Source organism: Gigantopelta aegis, chromosome 11, assembly GCF_016097555.1.
Source record: "Gigantopelta aegis isolate Gae_Host chromosome 11, Gae_host_genome, whole genome shotgun sequence".
Classification (NCBI taxonomy): Eukaryota; Metazoa; Mollusca; class Gastropoda; order Neomphalida; family Peltospiridae; genus Gigantopelta; species Gigantopelta aegis.
The window spans coordinates 8,858,150-8,878,464 of NC_054709.1; the positions used below are offsets into that span (position 1 = coordinate 8,858,150).

General features: G+C 40.4%; 1 protein-coding gene across 2 annotated transcripts in view; it reads left to right on the forward strand.

Annotated features, from left to right (window-relative positions):
- Positions 1-17,943, forward strand: part of LOC121385643 (myeloid differentiation primary response protein MyD88-like) — a 21,795-nt gene extending 3,852 nt beyond the window's left edge. The window contains exons 2-6 of one of the 2 annotated variants that reach the window (XM_041516400.1): positions 7,331-7,453; positions 10,178-10,276; positions 11,989-12,175; positions 14,255-14,349; positions 17,063-17,943. In XM_041516400.1, the coding sequence (XP_041372334.1) occupies positions 7,408-7,453; positions 10,178-10,276; positions 11,989-12,175; positions 14,255-14,349; positions 17,063-17,217 (582 nt within the window). In that variant the 5' untranslated portion in view covers positions 7,331-7,407 and the 3' untranslated portion in view covers positions 17,218-17,943. The remainder of the gene's footprint in view (positions 1-7,330; positions 7,454-10,177; positions 10,277-11,988; positions 12,176-14,254; positions 14,350-17,062) is intronic. The other variant, XM_041516401.1, reaches the window with a different exon arrangement.
- Positions 17,944-20,315: the final 2,372 nt, after the last annotated feature.

Below are 20,315 nucleotides of genomic sequence, written 5' to 3' on the forward strand. Positions count from 1 at the left end.
GACAGAAGTGAAAATTGGGGCGCTCGTCCCAGATCTGAAACGGGACATGCATATTTAAAAAAGTATTGTTTGTAAATGGGGGCTTTATAAATTATTTTTACAAATTTACTAGAAGTAGCAACGTTGTTCACTAGAAAATTAATTAATAATAAGTGCGTCATATCTAAACATGGATAAGAATTTGCTGGATAGGCCTACGCTCAGTGTAGTGGAGATTAAGCGAGCACGTAAGGCCGAGTTAGTTGAAATCGCGGGTGAGCGGGAAATTGATCTAACATCAGCTAAAACCTTAGGTGATATAAAGACAATTATTATCCAGGAAGTTTTTGGTGATAGGCCTGTTATGGAAGAAAGTGAGATTGTTCCAGAAATAGAGATAAGTGACTTGAGTATGGAACAACAGTTAGCTTTTAAAAAGCTTGAGTACGAAAGAGAAGAACGTGCATTAGATAGAGAGAGAGAGAGAGAGAGAGAGAGAGAGAGAGAGAGAGAGAGAGAGAGAGAGAGAGAGAGAGAGAGAGAGAGAGAGAGAGAGAGAGAGAGAGAGAGAGAGAAGAGGGGATAGAGAGAAAGAAGATAGAGATAGAGAAGATAGAGATAGAGAAAGACAAGAGAGGGAGAGAGAGAGAGAGAGAGAGAGAGAGAGAGAGAGAGAGAGAGAGAGAGAGAGAAAGAAGATAGAGAGAGAGATAGAGAGGAGAGAGAGAGAGAGAGAGAGAGAGAGAGAGAGAGAGAGAGAGAGAGAGAGAGAGAGAGAGAGAGAGAGAGGAGAGGGATAGAGAAGATAGAGATAGAGATAGAGAATTCCAGTTAGCAAAATTAAAGGTGGAACATGAGTTAAAGTTGAATACTGAAGAAGTCAGACGAGAAGTATGAAATGGGTTTAACATGTCGGAGGCTTATAGATCAGTGCCTGTATTTGATGACCAGGAGGTAGATATGTTATTCCAAGCAGCTAAATTGGCCGCAATCTAAGTGGACATTGTTAGCCGTGTCTAAGTTTAAGGGGAAGGCTAGTGTAGCTTATAATTCAATGAGTGATGAGCGAGCAAGTCAGTACTACCTAGTTAAGGCGGCAGTGTTGAAGGCGTATGAATTACGACCTGAGGATTATTGTTTACGGTATAGCGAGTTGAGAAAAACGCAGGGTCAGTCTTATAGTGAGTTTGTGGCTAAAAAGGCAGGGATGTTTGATAAATGGGTGGTTTCTCATCAGGTAGAGTCATATACCGAGTTACGGGAGTTGTTGATCTTACAGGACATTAAAAATGGATTACCAGTTAGCTTACGTATTCATTTAGAGGATCGTGATGTCAAGAAGATAGAGGAGGCAGGCATAGTGGCAGATGACTACGTGTTAATACACAAAGCTCAGGCAGTACAGGGTAGCTCTTTACAACAGGGTGATAAGAAGAAATTTCAGCCAGGTTTTTCCCGGGAAAGTAACTCTCGGGGAGAGTCATCTAGTTGGTCAGCTAGTCAGGCAAGGAATGCACCTGGTGGGCAAAGTAAGGATAGGCCTGCATTATCAGCCAATGCACGAACTTTTCGTCCACATTGCAGTTACTGTAAAAAGGATAACCATCTTGTCGGGGACTGTTTTAAAAGGAAACGCTATAATGCGCAAGTGGTCGGTTTAGTGAGGTCAGCTCCGTTAGCGAGAGAGTTAATGGTTAGTCCCATGGCAGAGAAAGTAAACCCGTATGTGTCCACTGGTATGGTTTGTGATGTGAAACAAGAATTGAGTCCTAAGGCAATATCAATCTATCGAGATACCGGGTGTAGTCAGTCACTGATAACGCAAGAGTGTTTAGCTGGTATTAAGAATTCAGATACAGGACGTAGTTTGGTTTTAACCTCGGTTACTGGAGAAAATATGGTTGTCCGGTTACATAACGTTTTCTTGTGTTCGAAGTTTGTGACGGGACCAATCATTATGGGTGTTGTAAAGGACTTGCCTGTTGAAAACATAGGAGTTTTGTTGGGTAATGATTTGACTAGTCAGTGTTGTCAGCCGAAATGTGACCAATTGTTAATTAAAGACAGCCCTTTACCAATAGAAGAGAGTGAGGTTGATGAGATTAAATATCCTGCGTGTGTAATGACTAGGGCTATCGCCAGTAGGGTAACACGAGATCCAGATGATATTTGTGATTTGTCTGATACGTGTGTGAGCCATGAAATTGGAGTGGATGAGGTTATCAGTAAAATGGTAGATAAGTCAACGGACGAACTAAATGTGGTGGAACCTGTTGATCTCCCGCAGAGGGGAAATGAACCAGTTGTGGTTGATAGAGGGGACTTAACTTGTAATAGACAAGAGTTAATCCTAGAGCAGGGGGCTGATCCAAATTTGTTGGCAGCTCGCATTACTTTGTTAACTGAGGGTGAGATGGAGGATCAGAGGTGAGGTTATGATATGGACAAGGGAGTATTAATGAATAAGAGAGTTAGAGATAGGAAGGCTAGGAAGCAACTGAGCCATGCTCAGAGCAAAATAAAATCAGTGTTTGATAGGAAGACTAGGAGTCGGGAATTTAAACCAGGGGATAAAGTGCTGCTGTTCCTTCCCATTAAACGGGCTTCATTGCAGAACAGGTATTTCGGGCCCTATGTTGTGCACAAACGGGTTAATGAGACAGGGTATGTGATAAACACTCCTGATAGGGTTAGGAAAAGTAGGTATTGTCACATCAATTTGCTAAAAGGTTATTTTGACAGACTGCCGATAGTTCCAGAGTTACCGGTCCAAATTGAGAGTCACTCAATTTCCTGTGATGACGTCAAGACTGCAGAGATCAAATTAACCAACAGCCAGATTCTAGCAGACTTGAGCCCCCAGCGAGAAAAGTTGACTACGCTGATACAAGACAATGTTTCCATTTGTCAGGACCTTCCAACGGTTACCAATACCTTAAGCCAGGATGTGCGCTTGGAACCCAACGCTACACCGATTCGACAGCACGCCTATCGGAGAAAACCTGGAAAACCTGCGACACTGAAAAAGAAGGAAACGAAGTTCCAGTGGTCAGATGAATGTGAGAAGTCATTCAACCGTCTCAAGCAGATGCGCTCCTCGTCTCCCGTGATGGCAGCACCAGACTACCGAATGCCTTTCAAGCTGGCTGTGGATGCCAGTGACGTGGGAGCTGGAGCTGTGCTGTTCCAGGAAGACGAAAATGGACTGGACCATCCTGTAAGTTTCTTCTCCAAAACGTTTGACAAACACCAAGTGAACTATTCCACTATAGAAAAGGAAGCTTTGGCCATGGTACAAGCTCTGAAGCATTTTCAGATCTACGTGAAATCGGCAGTGCATCAAGTGGTGGTCTTTACGGACCATAATCCGCTCACTTTCATTCACAGAATGAAAGCCACCAACCAGAGAGTTTTGAGATGGAGTCTTCTTCTGCAGGAATTCCCAATTACCATTGAACATATCAAGGGCACTTCTAATGTAATCGCTGATGCCCTGTCCCGAAGTTGAACGTTATGATAATGTGTTGACATTCTTGATTTCTGTTTTGTTTTTATATATTTTATTTGTATACCAGGGACTCAGAGACTCAATGTGATTACTAGTAGTCACCTTATTACTATGTGTTATGTGTCAGTTAACGCACCTTTTCTTTTAATGTAGTATATTTCCCTATTCCTAGAGTAGAGGAAATATCCTTTTTGAGGTGGGGGTGTGTGACGGAACATGCTCTTAATTTTGTTTTCGCCTGTGGCGATATTAATTGTTTTAGAGGGCCGTGTGCAGTTCCAATATGCACTTAAGTCCAGGTGGGCACTTTGTTACGTAATACCTCTGCGCGACGGTCGTCGAGCTCTTTCTAATACACACCCAGACCAGATGCGGAGGCCATGTGGCCAGTAGTTACGTAATACCTCCGCGAGTGCGGTATTTACGACCGTGATTTTGGCGACTAGGCGTCATCAAGTCTGGCCAACTAAGAAAAATATGCCGACTTGGTCGCTGTGGAAATATCACTTGATAGAGGGAGGACCGCGATGTGCCCCCAGACGATATTCGGTTTTATGATAAATAGCTAGGGTTTTAGAGATATGGGGGAGAAACATATTGGAAGGCTGCCAGGGAACGCGTCCGTTTGGACTTGGTAAATATTATTTCTGCTCTGTTGTATAACCTTGATGTGATTGATGTGAACTTAAATATTTTAATACTGTATTATACCAATATTATTTTGACGGTGCTGCCGGTTTTCTGACGCAGTAAACTGTAGGCTCACTGTTCTAATATATATAAAGCTTAACCAGTCATCCTAGAGGACCTAGGTAAACTGTAGGTTATTGTCTTTATTGTGATAGGTACCAGTATTAATTCTGTATTACAAGGTTACTGAATGAGTAGTTAAGGGTTAATTAAAAATTAACCAGTTAGGAATAGAGTTGTAATTCCTTTATTAATTAAGTTCCCCTGGAAGCGTTTCTCAATTACACACGTGTGGGTGTTGTGTCACGGTGTAGTGATTACAATATTGTGTAAACTAGACACCTAGAGATTAACTAATTAAGTGATCAGTTCTGGGTTGTTATTATTTGTTGTTGTTAATTAACTACTGCGGCAGTACATTTGTCAGCGTAGGTTAATACAGATTCCAAAGTGTATTGTGTTTTTGTTGTATTTTCTAGTGAACTAAACGTGCTATATTATACATATACTTTATATAAGATCATACCTAGACGAGCCACGCGGGTATAACTGCCCGTTACAGAGAGATCTAATAGATATACAGTTAGGAGAGATATTTGGATAATCGTGTTTCATTCAGTTACGGGTATTGTTGGATCCCCGTGACAATAATGTTCTGTGAGTTTTAGCAGTATTGAGAGTACAGTTGTATGCCAATTCATCGGTTCCCTTTTGACGTAAATAGACTATATTGCTGGTTTAATTTTAATAACGCAAATGGATTTGATTACCCAATCAAATTTCGCGTTATATTCAGATTGAATTAGAATTAAAAAAGTGAACAAAAATCCCATACTCCACTACTTCCGCAGTCATGTAAACCCATAAAACAGCAAAAACCCATTCCTCTCCCACACCAACCAACCATCCTCCCCACCTCGTCAAAAAAAAAAAAAAACCTGACATGGATTCCTGCTGTGAAAATTGGATGGTACGATCACCTGAAGCCAGAATTTTATATCGGGGGGAGAGGCAACCAGTTTTGGGGGAGGGGTGTGTGTAACTCACACTTTGTATGTATGTATGTATGTATGTATGTATGATTTTACACAATTTAATACCTTTTTATTTTTAAAGTTTGATTGGGGTTCATGGCCCCCATGCCCCCGCCCCGCCCCACTAGCTATGCCACTATTTTGGTAGAAATAATGAGTGTGATTTACAATAAACCACTGTAATTTTATTCATTTATTTGTGACTTTTACAGAAACAAGACATGATTTGTGTGCTAATTGAGGGTACAGAGGGTAAAATTAAAGAAAGAAAGAAAGAAATGTTTTATTTAACGAGGCACTCAACACATTTTATTTACGGTTATATGGCGTCAAACATGGTTAAGGACCACACAGATTTTGAGAGAAAACCTACTGTCGCCACTTCATGGGCTACTCTTTCCGATTAGCAGCAAGGGATCTTTTATTTGCGCTTCCCACATGCAGGATAGCACAAACCATGGCCTTTGTTGAACCAGTTATGGATCACTGGTCGGTGCAAATGGTTTACACCTACCCATTGAGCCTTGTGGGGTACTCGTTCAGGGTTTGGAGTCGGTATCTGGATTAAAAATCCCATGCCTCGACTGGGATCCGAACCTAGTACCTACCAGCCTGTTAACCGATGGCCTAACCACGACGCCACCGAGGCCGGTAAGAGAGTAAAATTACATACGCTACCCTAGAATCTTAGAAAGTAATGGAAAGAAAAAAAGAAATGTTTTATTTAAAGACGCACTCCACACAAATAATGATTTTCCCGAAGAAAACACCACAATTTCTTTAGGTGGTTGCTGAATATGGCGTGAAACATATGGTTAACGGCCACACAAATAATGAGAGAGGAAACCCGTTCCCGAAGAAAACACCACAATTTCTGTTGGCCTAGGTGGAAAAAACGTGTTGCTGAATAAAGGAAGGAAGGACATGTTTTATTTAACAACGCGCTCAACACATTTTATTTACGGTTATATGGCGTCAAACATATGGTTAAGGACCACACAGATATCGAGAGAGGAAACCCGTTGTCGCCACTTCATAAGATACTCTTTTCGATTAGCAGCAAGGGATATTTTATATGCACCATCCCACAGACAGGGTAGTACATACCACGGCCTTTGGTATACCAGTCGTGGTTCACTGGCTGGATAGAAAGTAATGGAGTCAGAATAGGCCTTACCAATAATTCTGAGCTTCCTACTGGCCTGTGATTTAAGCTGATGTTTCAACACACTTTTCTTCTGGTAAACATTGGATTTCGGGACATTTCTAAGTTATACGGGGTGTGCACACCCCAAAATTTGCCTTTGGGTCACCGCATAAAAACGTACTTGACCAGGCGCGTGTGAAAGGGAGTTTCGAGATTTGAACCCCCATCTCAAAGCAAATTTTCTTTTTTATTTAATATATTTTCCGAGGCAGCATGACTTTAATTCTCTAGAAAGGTCGCTGGTCACAGTCTGGACGCCCACACCTCTGAATAATTTCCTGAACTCGCACCTGTTCGCAGTGTTAAAGGGACATTCCTGAGTTTGCTGCAATTTTTAAGATGTTATCGACTAACAGAGACTTTTTAATGATTGTAATTACATACATTATCGACTAACAGAGACTTTTTAACGATTGTAATTACATACATTATCGACTAACAGAGACTTTTTAACGATTGTAATTACATACATTATTGACTAACAGAGACTTTTTAACGATTGTAATTACATACATTATCGACTAACAGAGACTTTTTAACGATTGTAATTACATATCAAATATATTTTTCTGCATAATATATTAGTGGCTGTATATTAAACGTGTTTCTTATCGTTCTAATATTAGTACTAGGTTAAATTTAGTTTTATTTCCTAAAATGTATTTTTTTGTACGTATGAAATTATTTGAAGACAAAATCCAGTTTGGGCTTCTTACAAATATTAAGACGACCAGAAACACATTGAATATGCAGACACTGATATTCGAAACAAGAAAATATATTTAATATGTAAGTTTAATCGTAGAAATATTTTATTAGTCCGAAACATCTTACAAAGTTCCTTTAATACCAAAATTAGCGTACATGGTCGTGAAACATTTATTAAAATAGAACCTTTCTCTTTAATTTCAGATAGCGTTATATCGACATCTGAAAACAAACTGGGCCTCTCAAACACAAGACGAACGGACGTTGAAGCGATTAGCCGAATGATGACCCTTGAAGGCACCATGGACTATCTGACTGTTGAAGATGGTATTATATTTTAGCATTTCCAGAGGCGGGTCCAAGGGGATGGTGACCAGTGGGCCCGTTATACTCCCCCCCCCCCCCCCCCCCCCCCCGGAAAAATATTTATATGCTCCACTTTTTTTCTTCTTTTATTTTCCTCCATTCTGATGCTCTTTTAGCGAATTGGTTCATGTACCCGTCACATATATGTATATATAATCGAAATCAGGTCAGATAATAAAGCCATCGGAGTCCTGTTGATAATTATGCCTCCACACTACTTATTTTCTCCACTTGTTTGTTTGCCCGATTCAACAAAAAAACAACCCCCACTACTGTAAATGTAAATAGGGGCGGGACGTAGTGGTAAAGCGCTCGTCTAATGCGAGATCGGTCTGGGATCAACTCCCGTATGTAGGCCCATTATGCTATGTTGTGTTCCACCCAGTGCATCACGACTGGTATATCAAAGGCCGTGGTATGTGCTATCGCATAGTATCCTGTCTGTGGGATGGTGCATATAAAAGATCCCTTGCTACTAATGGAAAAATATAGTGGGTTTCCAGTCTAAGACTATATCTCAGAATTACCAAATGTTTGACATCCAATAGCCGATGATTAATAAATCAACGTGCTCTAGTGGCGTCGTCAAACAAAACAAACTTTACTTTTAAAGTAAAAAGCACGCCTAATTATATTACGGCCCATTTTATAAATAATAATTATTATTTATGAACCCCTACCTACTGAGTTCAAATCTTCGATTGGCCTGATTAGCTTAAAATAAAATGTATACTTATTTTCGTGCTTATATCAAATTAAGGTTCAAGCACGCTGTCTTGGGCACAGACCTCAGCTATCTGGGTTGTCTGTTCAGAACAGTGTGTTAATAGTTATACAGTTAGATGTTACTGTTTAGTGACACCGGCCTCGGTGGCGTCGTGGCAGGCCATCGGTCTACAGGCTGGTAGGTACTGGGTTCGGATCCCAGTCGCGGCATGGATTTTTTAATCCAGATACCGACTCCAAACCCTGAGTGAGTGCTCCGCAAGGCTCAATGGGTAGGTGTAAACCACTTGCACCGACCAGTGATCCATAACTGGTTCAACAAAGGCCATGGTTTGTGCTATCCTGCCTGTGGGAAGCGCAAATAAAAGATCCCTTGCTGCCTGTCGTAAAAGAGTAGCGACAGTGGGTTTCCTCTAAAAAGATCTGTGTGGTCCTTAACCATATGTCTGACGCCATATAACCATAAATAAAATGTGTTGAGTGCGTCGTTAAATAAAACACTTCTTTCTTTTTTTCTTTCTGTTTAGTGACAGAGCAGGGACGTAGGCTGTGGGGGTGGGGTGGGGGGGTTCGGGAGGTTCGGACGACCCCCCACCTCCACCCCCACCCACCCCGCTGAAGCAAATGGTCCGCTTTCAGAACTAAAACATATAGGTTTATACATATGGAGTTTCTGGTGGTGCAAAAACAAAATAGGAAAAGGCTCCACTTGGTTCATATTCTAACCTCTCCCCCCCCCCCCCCCCCCCCCCCCCCCCCCCCCCCCCCAGGTCCAGATCACCCCTGAAGAGAAGTCGGTGTAATTGTGTTACACCTACCCATTTTGTCATTACACTGCGTAGGAACCAGTACGGGCTGGCGAACCCAGTACCTACCAGCCTAAAGACTGACGGATTAACCACTACACCACATAGATCGGTCTTCTGTTAATGTTTACTCCGCTTACTTTAGACTAGGTACAAAGCTACATAGATATATGTACACACGCAACACACACACACACACACACACACACACACACACACACATGCACCACACACACACATGCACCACACACACAAACAAACAGTACACTCTCACACACACACACACACACACACACACATTACACATACACACATATCATACACACACAGACACACACACACAGAGAGAGAGAAAGAGAGAGAGAGAGACCACACACACACACACACACACACACACACATATACACACACACACACACACACCCACATATACACACACATACACACACACACAGACACACACATACACACACAGACAGACACACACATACAGACACAGACAGACAGACACACACAGACAGACACAGACAGACAGACACACACAGACAGACACACACAGACAGAGACACACAGACAGAGACACACATACAGACACACACAGACAGAGACACACATATAGACACACATACAGTACACACATACAGTACACACACCACACACACACATGCGTTTCTGAGCTATAACATGCACACACGCACGCACGCACACACACATTACCTAGAATTGTTCCATGATTTATTTTAGTGAATGAAAACAGACCTGTGCTATTTGATGCATTTCTGAACTATTAACACATACATACACGCACGCACACATTACCTAGAATTGTTCTATGATTTATTTCAATGAATGAAAACAGACCTGTGCCATTTGATGCATTTCTGAACTATTCACACACACCCACACCCACACACACACACACACACACGTACGCGCACACGCACACACATTACTTAGAATTGTTTCATGATTTATTTCAGTGAATGAAAAGAGGCCTGTGTCAGGCCTTCCATACCTCCTATATTTCCTATATCTTTTATAAGATCCTATAAAACTCCTATATTGAGATTCATTTCCTATATCTCCTATATTTGACTCAATTGCTTTGCCAAAATGCCGATTAATAAAATATGTTACTGAGTTATATTCACAGTGAAAGGCAGCCAGCCTGTCAGAAATTCAGAAGATGCTTTGAATGTGCACCAACTTTCAAATTATCATGGATATCGGCATGGACTGCTGGCAAGCCTTGGTATATATTTGTTCAGGGTTGAAAATTAACATTAAAACCATGGTCGCCAGCAGGGCCAATTGAAGACAAATCTTACTGGCCCTTCTCAAATTCAACTAGCCCTCCAATTGAACTGCACAGCCAAAATCAAAATTAGAATGTTCTTTGTTGAATAATAACCATGTATAATAATAACCATGTATATAGTCCATTTGCTTCGAAAGGAAACTGATGAATTGGCATGTAACTTCATAACGAATAAAGTTGAAATTCATAGTAGAAACATATTATTAAGTTTTAAACCCATACCAACCCAAATCACATTTAAAGAGATACAAAAAATAGTCCAGTATAAATAAAAGTTACTTTAAAAGTTATCATTAAATGATACAGATTAAATTTAATTTTTAATACAGGGATACAAAAAAAAAAAATGCTAGAACAGCCAAGGTATGCAGCTTCACTTGCATTGTAAGTAATCGATAATGCAATACAAAGAGACTAAATGTAGAACTGCGTGTGTTTTATTATATTAGTCTGGGAATGACAGTCTTCTTTGTGCACCTGTGAGAGGTGGTTCAATATGGAGAACTCTCCAGTAAAGGATCTTCTTGGGAGTGGCTGTCCTCCTATAGACGAGGCACTAGATAAAGATTCATGGAATCATCCACTATTTTGCCAAATACCCAATCGACTCTGCATTGTCGGTTTTTGTCGTTCAGATTACGTTGGATTTATCCTATGCAGTTTTATAAATATATATTGTTTTTATTTACACTGAATGTTTTACCCAATTGTTTTTTATTTCAGATGATATGGGTTTACAATTTAATAAATTAATATGTTTATAAATATGAATTTTATCTTTAGGCCTACATGCCAGTTAACTGACTTGAAATAATCCATGTAGTAATGGAACACTTCATTGTTAGTTTGAGTTAAAAGTACATGTTAAAATTTGATTTTGTCCAAAATAATATAAGCTAATTAAATACTATTAATACATTGAACAATGTGAAAAAGTAGGTCTACTAAATAATGATGGCGTATCCAGTCCATTAATCCGACAACTTCAAAAAACTCCAAAACATGATGTGTTTGCAATACGTTTTGAGCTATATTTTTTTTAAGCCTCGGACCATAATCTTAGAAATTGAGGCTTAGTCTGGTAAGTCTGGCGTTGTCAAAATATAGAACGTGTTCTATATAATGTTGTCTGTTGCCAAACCTGTAGTTCGTACCAGCACAATAGCAGTGTGTTTTGTCACATTCGATTCAGTTTCAGTGCATTAATTTCTCACCTGGTACCATATTCACCAGATTCTAAAATCAATGGTCGCCCAACGGACTACCTTTATGAGATTTATAGTCGCCCATAGCCAATAAAGGCCGCTACGGGCAACCGGGCCACTGTTAATTTTCAACCCTGTTTGTTGAGGTAGTAGATGGTATCTTGTGTACATATGCAAGGTAAGAATATACCATTAGTAATGTAAATGTCTTTAAAAATCTGTGTAAAATGCCTATAATCATGATAATCGTTTCAAATTTTCCGATAAAACTCCTATATTTGACCTCAGAATTCCTATAAAACTCCTATATTTGGTATGCAAATTCCTATATGTGCTGTGTCATTTGATGCATTTCTGAACTATTCACACACACGCACGCACGGTCGCACGCACACGCACACGCACACACATTACCTAGAATTGTTCCATGGTTTATTTCAGTGAATGAAAACAGACCTGTGCCATTTGATGCGTTTCTGAACTACTCTGACGAGGACCACGATATCGCGATGATGTTTTCGCAACACCTGGAGTCCAGCCCCCCTGGATTCCGCCTCTTCCTGCCCAGACGACAGCTGCTGCCCGGAGTGTCCATTTACGACAGTATGGCAAAAATAATAGAAGAAAGGTATTTATTGGAATCGGCGTCGACATTGCCGTAGCCAGGATTTTATATAAAGCTTGCAGACTACGGTTTTTGACCGGCGCCTTATTCGCCGGTGTCATTTACAAACGACGCCGGCAAATATCAAATTATTTAAATTTCTGCGGTCATTGCTGCGCCAAGGACCACTGGCATGAAATCACTGCGACAAGGCTACAGCATTATCCGCACACCAAGGCTTGCGGCTCTGCAATTCGTGGCGCCCATCAAAAACCGTAGCCCGCAAGGGCAGTGTGCGGCCAGCATCTTTTTTTTCCAGGAAAATAATAGAACTTGTTCAGGAACCATCCCATCCCGCTAGGCCCACCCCCCCCCCCCCCTCCACCCCACCTCCCGAAATCAGGGAACATTTTTTTTTTTTTCAAATCTTGATTAGCAATATTTCTAGTCCATTGAAAATTGATTAGCATTTAGTGTTTAATGTTTTAAAATTGTGTAGCGATCTCTGAAATAGTATATAAGTATACATCTTACTATACTTTAAAGGGGCTGTCTTGAGTTGACTGCTGTTGTAAGATTATACGACTAACTGATCCTTTGTTTTTTATGACTACAATTACAAATTCAAGATACTTTCCTGTTTAGAAGTTCAAGTATGTATATCAAAACCTACGATTTGTCTGTGAAAAAAAGCATATAAAAGACACGTTGTTGGTATCAGATAGAAGTAGCCCATGTGACGATATGACAGCAACAGTGATCACTCTGGAAGTGGCAATATTACAAATTCTAGGTGGTGAGCTTGTTTATTTCTACAGTATTTATTGTTTAATAGAATGACGGCACGTGGGCTATTCTTCACTTCTAAGGTGGAAAGGTAAACATGGTTTTGTTGTTGTTTTTTGTTGTGTTTTTTCTGGTTTAATTACGACATAGGCTGCTATTTATATGCTTGTCAGTCTACAAGCCATAGATGAATGTCTCAGTCGTCATATTTTAAACCAGGGCTTAAAATATTGATGATCCGACCGGATTTGTGCTATCCTGTCTGTGGATTTGTGCATATTAAAGATGTCTTGCTGCTAATCGAAACGAGTAGCCAATGAAGTGGCGACAGCAGGTTTCCTCACACAATATCTGTGTGGTCCTTAACTATAATATGTCCGACGCCATATAACCGTAAAAAAACAAATGTGTTGAGTGCGTCGTTAAATAAAACATTTCCTTCCTTCCGACCAGATTTGGCGGTCTCTTTCACCACTGCCCGTGATTTTTTTTCCTGTCAAGGACAGGCAATTATTTTACGTTTATATTCACGCATTGGTTTTGAGACAATTGTATTTGTTCCGGTAGGTTTTGTTTCGGGCCGGCAGAATTTGTAGTTTGCTGGACCAAATATCCTGCATGAATTTCAGTCAATTTCGACCCCTGGTTTAGGTGATCTAATAGACAGACGTAGTTGTGTTTAATTCTGAGATTCCGTCAAAGCAATCTTTTCGTGTTCTTCAGGCACGGATGAGCAGGGGGTCTCCCCAATAATTTTGAATAAAAAATATACTGATGGAAAGAAATAAGGGAACACATCGAATTGTAGACCAAATTTAATTCACAACTAGCGTAGTAATGTCTGTATTTCATTCCAAGTTGATAATGTGGGATTGAATGTCTGTAGTGCTGAATGTGCTGCCTATATGTTCTCAGTCAACTTCTGACTATATCAACTGATTTTAGATGCAGTCATTATTTCTTGTTGCTATCTGTGTGATCCTTTATTTCTTTCCAAAAGTATATTATTGGTAGTAAATCTTAAGCCAGAGATGAATTTTACTTGTAGAAAAAAAGAAAGAAAGAAATGTTTTATTTAACGACGCACTCAATTTACTTGTAGAATGCAGGAGACTGAGTTTCAGGACATCTATTTTTAAAACATTTACGGGGGACGAACCCCGTACTCCTTTAGAAACTTTGCTTTGCGCGCCCTCGATCTCAGTCAGCTCCGCACCCCCCTTCCCCCCCTCCCCCAATGTCTACTTGCTTCCGCTCGTGCCTGTTCTTTCGTGTGGGGAAAACTGTGACCTGATTGAGAATTGTTTCTGTTTGCAGATGTAAGGGGAAAGTGATCATAATCCTCACAGAAAATTACCTCAATTCAGAAGCTTGCCAGTTCGTCACGCAGTTTTCTAAAACACTGGATCCAGGTTAGACTTATTGTACAACGACTGTCGCAGCGCTGTACATAAACAATAACTATAGTACTGTCGGAAATATATAGAATAAAAATGATTTTTGTCGATTATTTATTACATATTAAACAGACAAGTAAATATTTTGTAAATATCTATTTAATGATAGTCTACCTAATTTAGCATTTACTTGTTTCGGCTCTCATTGGTGTACAAGGTTGTGTTTACTCTTGAAATTAAAAGAAATACGTCAGTAAACAGGTGATTTGTTCACTTTATTGGAACAGACTATAACAAAGTTTGGTCAACATATGTCAATTTCATTGCTGTTACAATGTATGAAGGACAGTTTCTGATGATGGTTTACCCCTATTCCTCTCCAGAACGAAATATTTGTAGACATTTATAAGTAACTTTTGAGCAAAACTGTCAAGAACCATTTTACGTTTATGATCTATTTTCCGGTATTAAAGGTATCAACTCAAAGTTGCATAATGACAGCTATTGCAAATCATGTTTTTATTAAGTTTGGCTTTAACATTTAAAGACTACACCTTTAACTATATGCCCATAATTATGATTATAGGAAATGATTTTATCTACTAGTAGAAAATACATTTTTATTGGAGAATATTTATCACAAACAGATGATCACATATAACTTCTGATATAGCACCTTTAAGTGGTTGCAAGATCGTGTACATTTCTACTGTATTTATATTGAATTTATATTCACTAAATATGCTGGTCAAACTTAATAATTTATGCTTCAATTCAAAATAATCAGTTATCTTGCAGTTTTAAAATAAAAGTTTGTTTAAGGGTAAATGAAATTGACACATATCCATCAAAATATGTTATAGTCTGTTCCAATAAAGGTCACTGACATCTTCATTTTAATTTCAAGAGTAAACACCACCTTGTACATCAATGAGATACCAAACAAGTAAATGCTAAATTAGGTAGAGTATCATTAAATAGGTATTTACTAAATATTTATTTGTCAGTTTAATATGAAAGAAATAATTGACGAAAATCGTTTTTATTCTATTTCCGACATTACTTTAGTTACTATTTTTATCCTGCAATCCATAAAAATTAAGGGGAAAAGCAATTATTTCTGTTATTACAGTTGCATTGTACGATAACCTAAATGTCAAATGAGCGATTTTGTACTGCAGATATATGCGTGTGATGTCACATGCGTAAATTCAAACATCATAATCTGCTAGTATAGGTTTATGACTTGCTTTAATCGGTCATCATAATCGGCCGATAGAAACAGCGGATGCAGGATAAAAGACACATAGGCATGCACACCTCCCTCCCTCCCCCTCCTCTTCTTTTTTCTTCTTAGTCATCATCATCATCATCATCATCATCATCATATATATATATATAGATATATATGCTTTATTCCTCTTGTAGAGAGTTCGAACAGTACAATACATACATAATACATAAAAAGATAATGCACAATGGATAATACTTAATACGAAATACACGATGCGTAATATACAGTGGCATGGGTATAAACGCATTAATTTGGTTGTTGGTTTATCAGAATAACACAATCACACTCGTATATATTCACTGGCCATATTCTCTCTCTCTCTCTCTCTCTCTCTCTCTCTCTCTCTCTCTCTCTCTCTCTCTCTCTCTCTCTCTCTCTCTCTCTCTCTCTCTCTCTCTCTCTCTCTCTCTCTCTCTCTCGCGATACACCAATGCATTGATGTATCACGATACTATTGCTGACGATATGATACACAATATCCTTGCTTGTGCAGGCGCGGTCCCAGAATTTGTTAATAGGGGGCCCAAACCCCTGGTTTTTTTTAATTTTTAAATATGATTTAAGTGTCCTGTGGACGGGAAAATGTGTATTCTGCAATATATATATAGATATAGATATAGATATACATATACATATACATATACATATACATATACATATATATATATATATATATATATATATATATATATATATATATATATATATATTGTTTGACCAAAAAAAAGGGTCCTCCGCCTGAATCCGCACCCGTTGTGTATCGGTACCGGCCTCGGTGGTGTCATGGTTAAGCCATCGGACATAAGGCTGGTAGTACAGGGTTCGCAGGCTGGTAGTACAGGGTTCGCAGCCCGGTACCGGATCCCACCCAGAGTGTGTTTTAACGACTCAATGGGTAGGTGTAAGACCACTACCCCCTCTTCTCTCTAATAACGACTAACAACTAACCCACTGTCCTGGAAAGACAGCCCAGATAGCTCAGGACAGCGTGTTTGAACCTTAATTGGATATTAGCACGGAAATAAGATGAAATGAAAAACAAAGTGGCAGTGCAAGAGGGCAGCGTTTCTGCCAGAGGGTAAAACGGGTATGGTGCCATACCCAAATTGTTTTGCAGATTTCTTTTTTTTTAAGTTAACCTTTCGACAAAATTAATTACACTTATCATTACTGTATCATATTTTTAATTCTAAACCAAAACATAACATATTTTCTTTCTAGGGGAGGCCCCCCATACCCTCTGTTGACTGGTTGAATTCAATGCCATAGTGCCATACCCAAAAATCTCTTTCTGGCAGAAACCCTTAAGGGGTGGAATTTCCCGTAAAGGATCTCCATGTGAGTGGCAGTCCTCCTATAGACAAGAAACTAGATAGAGATCCATGGAATCAACCACTATGTATTTCGATTTATTACTCTTTTTATCTTCTGCAGCTGCCCAGAGAAAACAACTGATTCCGGTGATCATGTCTGACGACTTCGTGGACATTCCGAGAACTCTGCGTGGCATGCACCTCATCCACTACGTGAAGGACAATCGGCGAGGCTGGTTCTGGGATAAACTGGCAAAGTGCATAAGACTTACGTGATGACCGCCCGTAGTGGGTAGGTCAATCACTGGAGTTTCCTCGGGGGGAGGAGGGGGATGCAGGTTAATGTGCAGTGGGATGCGAAGACTGTGGCGAGCGAATTGTTTTGTTGGGTGGGAGGGATTCGGGTCATACATCCCCAGAAAATCCTTCTTTTTTTAAAAATCGTTTTGAGGCGGAAGGCGTTCGACCCCCCCCCCCCCCCCTTCCCCCACCTCCACCCCCCAACTTACCCCCACCCCCACCCCTCTGCACACATGCCCGAGGAGCATGTCAGGTCGGGTAATGCATCCCAAGAAAATAAATTTAAAACAAAAAATGGTTTGGAGCGGGAGACATTCGACTCCCAACCTAACCCCACACACCCCACACACCACACACACTCCACACACCCTCTGCACACGCGCCTCAGAAGCAAGGGGGTCATACTCTCTTATCAAACTTCTGGGAGAAGGGATGTTCACCTTTTATGTTTGATTTTTGCCTCACATAACATAATCAAGGTCATATTGGGTTTAAGTATATTGTGCGTTCGGTTTGTATTCCAGTATTCATATGCCGTGGATTACAGCCTGAGAGACATGAAGGTTCAGTTCAGTACCGGCTCCATTCCAGAGCACTGGCCTCGGTGGCGTCGTGGTTAGGCCATCGGTCTATAGGCTGGTATGTACTGGGTTCGGATCCCAGTCGAGGCATAGGATTTTTAATCCAGATACTGACACCAAACCCTGAGTGCTCCGCAAGGCTCAATGGGTAGGTATAAACCACTTGCACCGACTGGTTCAACAAAGGCCATGGTTTGTACTATCCTGCATGTGGGAAGCGCAAATAAAAGATCCCTTGCTGCTAATCGGAAAGAGTAGCCCATGTAGTGGCGACAGCGGGTTTCCTCTCAAACTCTGTGTGGTCCTTAACCATATGTCTGACGCCATATAACCGTAAATAACATGTGTTGAGTGCGTCGTTAAATAAAACATTTCTTTCCATTCCAGAGCAAGGGCTGGCCTAGGAGATATGTTTGCGGGGGTAACAAACAGTAAAATGGCACATAGACCAATAGTTTGACATTCCAGAGCAAGGGCTGGCCTAGGAGATATGTTTGCGGGGGTAACAAACAGTAAAATGGCACATAGACCAATAGTTTGACATTCGAGAAATCAAAATTGCAATCAAATTGGGTTTTCTCAAATGAAAGAAAGAAAGAAAGAAAGGAATGTTTTATTTAACGACGCACTCAACACATTTTATTTACGGTTATATGGCGTCAGACATATGGTTAAGGACCACACAGATTTGGAGAGGAAACCCGCTGTCGCCACATAGGCTACTCTTTTACGACAGGCAGCAAGAGATCTTTTATTTGCGCTTCCCACAGGCAGGATAGCACAAACCATTGCCTTTGTTGAACCAATTATGGATCACTGGTCGGTGCAAGTGGTTTACACCTACCCATTGAGCGTTGCAAAGCACTCACTCACGGTTTGGAGTCGGTATCTGGATTAAAAATGCCATGCCTCGACTGGGATCCGAACCCAGTACCTACCAGCCTGTAGACCGATGGCCTAACCACGACGCCGGTCTAGACTGTCAGGGACGGGATGTAGCCCATTGGTATAGCGTTCGATTGATTGCGCGGTCGGTCTAAGATTGATCCCCATCTGTGGACTTATTGGGCTATTTCTCATTAGGTACTTATTACAAAATAGGTAGTGTTTTATTACAAAATGGGTACATATTACAAAATGGGTCGTTTATTACAAAACAGGGTTTGGAGTCGGTATCTGAATTAAAAATCCCATGCCTCGACTGGGATCCGAACCCAGTACCTACCAGCCTGTAGAACGATGGCCTAACCACGACGCCACCGAGGCCAGTTTCTCAAATGACGCTTCAGGCTTAGGGTGATTGGTCCTCTTGTCTCCTCCCCCCCCCCCCCCCACCCCCACCCCCCTCCACTATCTTGATCCATCCTTACAGAGTAAATTGTATAGCTCATTTTGGGAAGATGAAAGACCATTATTTTCTGACTAACCAGTAACAACTAACACTTAAAAACATTAACAAGATAGCGAAGTGTGCCTAGTAAATCCATTAAATCTAAGCCAAAGACCGGACCTGGGACGGACGTTGCTAAAACCGTTGGGATAATATAAAGAGAGTATTAAACGAGCTTGTGTATCGTGCTGATTTTACGAAACAAGTGTCAGGATTTGTGTATTGCCCGAGCAAACGCTTTACCACTGGGCTACATCTCGCCTCCCCCCCCCCCCCCCCTCCCCCGAAAAAAAAAAAAAATGACACAAAAAAACAAACAAAAAACACACCAAAAAACAACAACAACATATAAGGCAGATGATAATCCTCGTAGAACTGTATTTCACCATATTCTTATAACCACTTGTCCTCGTAGAACTGTATTTCACCATATTCTTATAACCACTTGTCCTCGTAGAACTGTATTTCACCATATTCTTATAACCACTTGTCCTCGTAGAACTGTATTTCACCATATTCTTATAACCACTTGGCCTCTCAAAGACAATTGCTCGTCGAATTAAAGGCATACTGTCACAGATTTAAGAACCTTATTTCTCTAAAAATGGATAATGAATAAAAATTACATTAATATTTTGAAACCAAATCTAGTAATCGCATCACCTTAACTGAACCACGATGGAGTGAAAGCCATGCCAACCTTGTTGGCAATATAAGACCATTGTCATAATTCAATTATTTTTACGAAATATCTTTAATAAGTGGAGTATGGTGGCTACATAGATCGTTGAATAAAATACATTTGGGGACAAATCAAATTTATATATTTTCAGGTAATACTTTGTTAGGCTATTTAACAGGTCAGTGGTCTGTGACAATATGCCTTTAATAAACTGTACCCCGTTCCTCGAAACGACTATACTGTTATTACTGTTGTAGATACCAGGGCATGTCCGACACCAGCGAATGAATTTGCGATGTTTTGGTGAGACGGTGGGGGGTGGGGGGGGGGGGGGCACGGGATGTACCACATTGGTAAAGTGTTCGCCTTATGCGCGTTCGGTAAAGGATCGATCCCCGTCGGTAGACCCATTTGGTTACTT